General features: G+C 40.9%; 2 protein-coding genes across 3 annotated transcripts in view; one reads left to right on the plus strand and one right to left on the minus strand.

Moving 5' to 3' along the window:
- sh2d3cb (SH2 domain containing 3Cb) overlaps positions 1–8,206 on the plus strand; it is a gene marked incomplete in the record, with an annotated part of 45,227 nt that overhangs the window by 23,477 nt on the left and 13,544 nt on the right. Inside the window, 3 exon segments of the mRNA XM_042214240.1 lie at positions 5,575–6,035; positions 6,379–6,494; positions 7,002–7,173. Of these exon segments, the coding sequence (XP_042070174.1) occupies positions 5,575–6,035; positions 6,379–6,494; positions 7,002–7,173 (749 nt within the window).
- On the minus strand, positions 389–4,597 carry LOC102308889 (UDP-glucuronosyltransferase 2A2). 2 transcript variants are annotated; one of them, XM_014329328.2, is made up of 2 exons: positions 4,178–4,597; positions 389–2,599 (listed from the first exon to the last, which is right to left on the minus strand). In XM_014329328.2, the coding sequence occupies exon 2, from the start codon at positions 2,595–2,597 to the stop codon at positions 1,017–1,019; it is 1,581 nt and encodes a 526-aa protein (XP_014184814.2). In that variant the 5' UTR covers positions 2,598–2,599; positions 4,178–4,597; the 3' UTR covers positions 389–1,016. The 2 variants fall into 2 exon arrangements, with proteins under 2 accessions (XP_014184814.2, XP_042070175.1); XM_042214241.1 differs by having other exon boundaries at positions 389–2,611.

Here is an 8,206-nt window from a genome sequence, read left to right on the forward strand (position 1 = left end):
TAGATATATATATATATATATGTCATTGTCCTTATTTTTCAACAGGACAATGACCTAAACAACACCTCCAGGCTGCGTAAGGGCTATTTGATAAAGAAGCAGAGTGACAGAGTGCTGTGCCAGATGGCCTGGCCTCCATAGTCACCTGACCTAAACCCAATTGAGATGCTTTGGGATGATATGGACAGCAAAGTGAAGGCAAAAAGGCCAACAAGTGCTTGTGATCTCTGGAAACTCGTTCAAGACTGTCGGAAAAGTATTTCGCGTGACCTCATGAAGCTGAACGAGATTATGCCAAGAGTGTGCATAGCAGTAATCTAAGCAAAGGGAGGCTATTTTGAAGAATCTAAAATCAAAAATATTTTTTGAGTTATTTCACACTTTTTTGTTTAAATTCGGTATGTGTTTATTCATAGTTTTGATGCCTTGACAGAGAGTCTACAATGTAAATACTCAAGAAAATAAAGAAAACCCATTAAATGAGAAGGTGTGTCCAAACATTTGTAGACATCAAAGGTTTAAAAGACAAAACTATTATTAAGAATTTTAATTGTGTTTTTTGAAGCTGCAAACTAATTAGATAGCAGAAATCCCAAAATCATGTAGTGATTATTAATATAGCAAGATTAATAATTACATCAGCAATAAAAACATTTAGCCATTTTCTTAAATAACCAATCCTGACAGATTGTAATTAATGCTGACAGGTAAGACAGTGCAACAGTATGGTTTTCATTATATATATATTGCACACTGTGTCTGTATTATGGTAAATATAATGGCCAAATTGCGAATGTTTTTTTTCCTGTAATTACATTTTAATTTCATTTAACTTTTTGAAGGGTACATGTATGGATTATAAAGATTATACATAATCAGTAATGTCAGTCAGCAACATTGTCTTGTTTATCTGTATTCACACTTGACGAGATGAAAATTCAAAAAACATTTATATTGAGCTCATTTTCAGAAACTAAAAACAGAAGTAAGTGGTTACAAATTTTGCAACACAATCATCATTCCTTTTTGACTTTGTTTCTGTAAAATAACTTACGCAACAGAAACCTGACTGCTGAAACAAAAATGGTAAATACTAGCAGAATAACTGCCAGCAGAAAGGCTGCCACATCGATCGAGTAGTACTGGATGCTGGACATCTTGTAAGACTCCGTCCTTAAGTGCGCCGCTCCTTTGTGCCGCATGACAAACTCGATCCAGAACATGGCTCGGTCCAGCGGTTTCGTAGGCTGATCTCTTTGGATGCTGGACAGCTCCTTCATCTTCTCCCTGTAGGATGGTTGGTAGAGTACCTCCTTTAGCGCCTCCAAGAAGTTTTCTTTGTTCACTGTTGCAATATCAAGGACTTTGGCCACACCTCTTGCTTTCATCCTGAAGAAGTTATCAGCCTGGTCAAACATAAGGGGCAGGCCAACCAGGGGCACACCGTGGTAAACGGCCTCCTGTATCCCATTGGTGCCTCCATGGGCCACAAACACTCTGGTCTTGGGGTGACCCAGGAGGTCATTTTGGGGCAACCAGTCCAAGATTTGCGTGTTATTACCAAGGGTGGATGGTCTTTTGCCTTTGTGCCTCCAAATCACCTTCTGAGGAAGTTCTGCAAAAGCAGCAGCAATGTCTTCAGCGATGTCCTCTGGAAGTTTTTTCACCACAGACCCCAGTGTCATCACAATGGCACCATGTTCACCTGAGCTCTGCACAAAGTCCTCTAGCTCTTTAGGCAGGGGCTTGGAAGGTTTGCACTGAAATCCTGACATGTAGACAACATTTGGCATTGTGGGTCGAGGGAACTCAAAGGTGAAATCGTTTCTCATCAGCCAGATGTCTGCTGACTGAAACAGCTCCATGTAATGTACATCACTGCCAAAATGACGATGGACAAATGGTTTGTAGTTTGGTTCTGTGACGTACCAAATTTGAAAACATGTGAAGAAAAAGTAGAGCATATTCTGGACACGCTGAATGAAAGTCATCTTGTCAGTCAGCTCTGTCCCTGGTATTGGGATGTAAGAGAGTGGGGAAGGTGCAATTGCTAGATGGCCTTCACCCTGAATAGTCCATCGGACATTAAAGACAAGTGGAAGACCCAAACGGTGAGCCATAAGAACACCTGTACCAATCGTAGGATCAGTCAGAACCAAATCATATTTGGCATCACGGAGGCTCTGCATCAGCTTGGTATCCTCAAACATTCCCTCCACCATCTCAAGCACCTTGACATGCATTTGATACAACTGTTTCACTAAGTCATGCTCCATTGATAATCGAGTCCACAGTGAAGCACCTTGTCGACGCATGGTCAGTGTTTCCATCACAAATGCCTCAAAGTGCTCTTTGTTAAAACCATTCGAGAACTTTATAGTGATGGTCTTGTAGTCGGGGGACTCTGACTTGATGTACCAGGTGTCGTTTGGCCGCACCACTGTGACTTCATGACCTCTGGAGTTAAGCTCTTCGATGATTATATTCATGTTGATCCAGTGACTTCCATCCACAGGGAACACCAAGACTTTCCCTCCATTTACCAACAATGTGGAGCATAGCAGCACTGCAAGTGCCAGCAAGCTTGGATGGCACATCTCTGAAAGAGATTCTGACAGAGATGTCCAGATGTTAAATCTCTCCTTCTGTTTAGTAAGGGCCTTGAGTTTAAGGGTTTCTATGAACTTAAAAACAAACAAAAATTATTTAGAAAATTCCTTCCTGCATACACACTGGAAGATATTGGCAGTGATGTAGTGACTCCAGATCAAGAAATGACAATGGATTTCTGCAACTTGCAATGATGACAACCAAAACGTAAGTTATGAATGTTTAAGAACACATTAGATGGTATCTAGTGATTCTTATTAAACATAAGAATGACAGTTAAATCCAAGAGGCCAATTTATTTTCCTGATTAGAAGTCGGGATGTATTTAAAAAGCTAACTTCTGAGCCTTGTAATTTCACTTTGGGAATGTGGCATTGTAAAATACTGTGGTATTTTACAATGTACATCATTAGTGATCTAGGTTACTAATCTGAGTAAATAATATAACTCCGTCATTTCAGTTTATGTTTGACAGCAAAGGTTGCCATATAGCTAAAACCACCCTGATTCACACCACCACCAGTCTTTCTACAAAAGATTTCCAGTTGTTTTTCCCTAAGCTGAGGCACCCTACTTTAATACTTGCATAGCTTCCAGATTTTCTGCAGCTCACTGGTTCAACTGGAGTGTGAAAATTCCTGCCTCTAAATCTCAGGAGGTTTAAAAGAAGGCAACAAAGCTGTTTTTTGTTCCCTGTTTCACAGCTGCCAGCATTAGTGGGTATGAAATTATAAAGCAATTATAAAGCAACAATTATAAATATTGTAAAAGCTGCCATTGTTTAATGTTAAATGGTAAATGGACTGTATTTGTATAGTGCTTTACTTGGTCTCTAAGGACCCCAAAGCACTTTACACTACATTCAGTCATCCACCCATTCACCCACACATTCACACACTGGTGATGGCAAGCTACATTGTAGCCACAGCCACCCTGGGGCGCACTGACAGAGGCGAGGCTGCCGGACACTGGCGCCACCGGGCCCTCTGACCACCACCAGTCAAAAGACCTTTTGTGCTTGCAAGACTTAACATTTTTTCCTTAGTTCCGAATTTAAAATAATCAAAACAAAACTGTATAAGAAAAATCTTTCTGTTTTGCATCAAAAAAAGTAACTCCATGTTCTCTCTGTATTTAATTTGAGAAAGTCTGAACTTGTGTGACCTTTAAAGCTTCCTTCTTTTTTTCGAAAGAAAACAATTTTCCAAGCTGAAATGCATCCGATTCCAAAACAATTCATTCTTTTTCTTGCTTTTGTTCCTTGTGATCAGAACAAACTATGACTGTGAAGGAGGATAGTTTATATAGTGAGATTCCTCCATGCAATCATAAAGCTCAGCCTTGTTATTGTTGAGAGGAGACATCTGGGAAATATTCTGTTCCTCTGTGAGAATCCATATGCTACTACTTAGCTGGTCGGTCATGCATATTTCAGAACAGAACTCGCAGCGTAACTACACAAAGAAATGCTCTAAAACAGCATTAAAGGTATTTGGGGTTTACATTAAAATGCCATTTTATCTTCTAAAACTTTTGCTGATCTTGGGTTTTTGATCTAAGTACTTACCTAGAGCGTCCCTGTAAAAAGATCTCACGTTTCAACCAGAGCCTGTTGTTTGTGTGTCCAGCCTGCTTCACCGGTCTCTGAGTGAATGACTGCCGTCGGGCTCTGACGAGCAAAAGACCTCTGACCGCATTGGCTCTAAGGTAGCAGGAGTAAGGTTCAGAGCCTTTTGTAGTTTTCAGCAGCAAGGTTGTTTGTATAAGAGAAAACTGGATCAAATGTTGTGAACTCTGACCTATAGATGTAGTAGATAATACTGTTGCTACAGGTTACTATAGACAAAGGGAAGTGTATCTGAAATGAATGAATGGTTTTGGGTGAAGACATTTGAGGATAAAATGGAAGTAATTGAAAAATTGAAGACAACATAGAAATAAACTGTTGCAATTGAGTGTGATGTAAGTAGAAGGTTATTGGCGTGCATTAATCAAACAGTGTGTTCAAATAGTGAGTTCATCTACATGAACTTCATTACCACTTAAAAAAGTGAACGTGTTGTTTCACAAGACAAATAAATTGCACATTAAAACAAATAGCAGGCCATGAGCTAATGATCAGGAAAAAAAACCTTAACAAGAAAAAATTCCCAAGTAAAGCTGCAATAGAGTTCGAAAGAGTTAATGCAAGTCTTCAAAAGATACATTATACTGTAGGTGTGTCCTATTAATTAATTAATTAATTAAATGATTCACATGATTCTACTGGATGTCCTCACACAGTAGATTAATTGCATTCAGAGACAATAATTAATGATAAAAAGGAATCTACATTTCTGTTTATTAAAAAACAAATTGAGCAGCGCCGCTTGATATTAACTGACATGACTGAGTGAAGTCAAAGAAACCAAAGACGGTGAATAAACTAAATGACATTAAAGTTTGTAAGTAAAGATTTAAATTGGGGAGAGAAATATCATGGCACCAGTAAACTCAGTCTAGACAATAATGAAGGCAGAAATAAACTGACAGAAAGGAAGTGAAAATGCAGAAAGCAAAAAAGAAATTATCCTTCAAAATAAAGCAGGAAGTAAACTAAAAAAGGGAAACACCAAGACACAGACTAAGGTGAAAATAAGAGGCACGCAAAATATGAAAGTTTAACATTAATTAACTATGAGTCAACCCAAAAGCCATGATGGTATAATATTCCTCTCTGCCTTAGAGCCCTAAAATAATTGTCCAAAACTATTAACCACAGTGATCAGCTATACTGATGATATTTCTATCAGTATATTTCATTGTCATGGGTTCATTAGTCTATAATAATCATCCACATAGAATGTGGCACTTCCTCTTATTATGTATCTCAAGTAGTGTCTGAAATGTATATATTTATTCTGGTTTATTTGGATAAATATTTGTAAACATCTTTTTCCTAATTTTCCCTCCCTTCTTCTTCAGCCCCCACATCCAGAACTCCGTCCAGCAGCCGGACTCCCACTGTGACTCCGTCCCTGCCGAGGCGCTCGGACACCGTCCAACCTCTGCCCTCTCCCAGCAGCACCCTACAGAGACAGCATCTTGACAGACCCCAACCTCACCACACCCAGGTCTCTCCCTCCTCTCATGCAGATGGGAGCTGCTACACAGAGCTGTACCCTGCTCCTCAGAGCTATGTGGAGAGGCTGCAGGCAGAAGAGGGGTCAGCGGGGGTCGACCCACTGAGGGCTGAGGATGGGAATGTGTACTTTTCGCCTGTGGTGGAGACGGTCTCCTGTTTCAAACCCAGCAGGTACCAGTCACCACTGATGGGAAAAGAGAATAAGCCTCTAGAAGTGGGCGTCCTGCGGAGGGTGAAGGAGCTTCTGGTGGAGGTCGATCCCAGGACAATGGCCAAACACATCACCAAGGCTGACTGCATGGTACTGTTTATAGCTGCTCTAATCAATATTTGTAAAGTAATAGGGATTTTTTTAAGGATGGACTGCAGCTCTGCAGAAAGGTTTAGGGATTTCTTTATTTTAGTCTGAATGCAGTGGCAACTATGCAGAAGGAAAACTAGGGCTAGCCATGCGTTAGTGATAACAGGTAAACTATGGGGTATTTGTTTGAATGCAAATTCTAAACCATTTCTAAATCAAAGTGTTATTGATGTGTGAAAACATGCAGATGTTTCAGGAGATTTTAAAGTGTATTTTCCTGCTCATCCTGGTTCCGCTAACTGAAATCTAATGCAGCAGTTCTTACATCTGTGTGTGTTCCTAGGTGGCCAGAATTCTGGAGGTCACGCCAGAGGTGCAAAGAATGATGGGCGTTACCTCCGGGATGGAGCTGCTCACGCTGCCACATGGACAACAGTTAAGACTAGACCTGCTGGAGAGGTGAATACTGTTCAACCAGTTCAGCTGTTCATTAGCGTGATAGAACTGTGTATATCTGACATGAGCCTTATTAGACTTTTGTCCACCAAGTTGGTTTTTAGTTATCTGCAAAGTTATCTACTAGCAAATGTTTTTACAAACTGGAACCATAAACTATAATGCTGCTAATTAAGTTAGTAGACTAGACTAGAGAGACCAACCTGGCTTTGTTACCAGGCTTTAAGACTTTCTGCTGTTAAGTGGGGCATTTATGCACAGGAGTGTCACAACAGCAATGACATGGTGTGTTATTCCTAATTTATTCGTAGTAATTTATAATTCTTTCCATCTTTTTTTTAGCCTTCTTTTAACTGCGTGATTTATTTAGTCATATGTCTGCTTTCCCTTTCAATGTTGTCTCCCTATTCCTGCTGTTGGAAGTCTTGTTCTGACTTTAAGGACCTCTTTAAGCAAAGTGTGATCACTGTGTGGGCTGACATGACCTGATATAACATAACGTTCCTGCAGGTTTCAAGCCATGTCTATTATGTTGGCTGTGCACGTGTTGGGCTGCACGGGGACGACTGAAGAACGAGCCTGCCTTCTTCACAAAATCATCCAAATCGCTGCTGAGCTCAAGAGCACAATGGGCAATATGTTTGGCTTCGCTGCAGTCATGAGAGCCTTGGAGCTTCCGCAGGTAAACATGCACTGCACGGAGCTTTGGTTATTTGTGTTCATGGAGATAGGGGAGGCACGCAGGAAACAGCCGGAACAGCAAGGAATGTGTAACAAAGGTTGCCCGGGGTAAAGTTAAACCAGGGTATAGGTAAGAGATTAACAAATGTTCACTTAATGGCACAGCGTAGTACAATAAACATGAGGCTGTAACCCCTTGCCTACTGTGTATACTGCTATAAGGGGGCGACTCGTTACAAGACGAGTTGGCAGTTCGTCTTGTAACCGAAAGGTTGCCGGTTCAATTCAATTCAATTCAATTATTTATATAGCGCCAAATCACAACAAAAGTCGCCTCAAGGCGCTTCATAGATACAGAGAAAAACCCAACAATCATATGACCCCCTATGAGCAAGCACTTTGGCGACAGTGGGAAGGAAAAACTCCCTTTTAACAGGAAGAAACCTCCGGCAGAACCAGGCTCAGGGAGGGGCGGGGCCATCTGCTGCGACCGGTTGGGGTGAGAGAAGGAAGACAGGATAAAGACATGCTGTGGAGAGAGACAGAGGTTAATAACAGAGATATAAAGATTACAATGCTGTGGAAGAGAGACAGAGGTTAATAACAGATATGATTCAATGCAGAGAGGTCTGTTAACACATAGTGAGTGAGAAAGGTGACTGGAAAGGAAAAACTCAATGCATCATGGGAATCCCCCGGCAGCCTACGTCTATTGCAGCATAACTAAGGGAGGATTCAGGGTCACCTGGTCCAGCCCTAACTATATGCTTTAGCAAAAAGGAAAGTTTGAAGCCTATCTTGAAAGTAGAGATAGTGTCTGTCTCCCGAATCCAAACTGGAAGCTGGTTCCACAGAAGAGGGGCCTGAAAACTGAAGGCTCTGCCTCCCATTCTACTTTTAAATACTCTAGGAACAACAAGTAGGCCTGCAGAGCGAGAGCGAAGTGCTCTAATAGGGTGATATGGTACTACAAGGTCATTAAGATAAGATGGGGCCTGATTATTTAAGACCTTGTATGTGATCATCAGTGACAG

This window comes from Haplochromis burtoni, unplaced genomic scaffold (assembly GCF_018398535.1).
Source record: "Haplochromis burtoni strain Fernald_Lab_line unplaced genomic scaffold, NCSU_Asbu1 Contig_537, whole genome shotgun sequence".
In the NCBI taxonomy this organism is placed as follows: Eukaryota; Metazoa; Chordata; class Actinopteri; order Cichliformes; family Cichlidae; genus Haplochromis; species Haplochromis burtoni.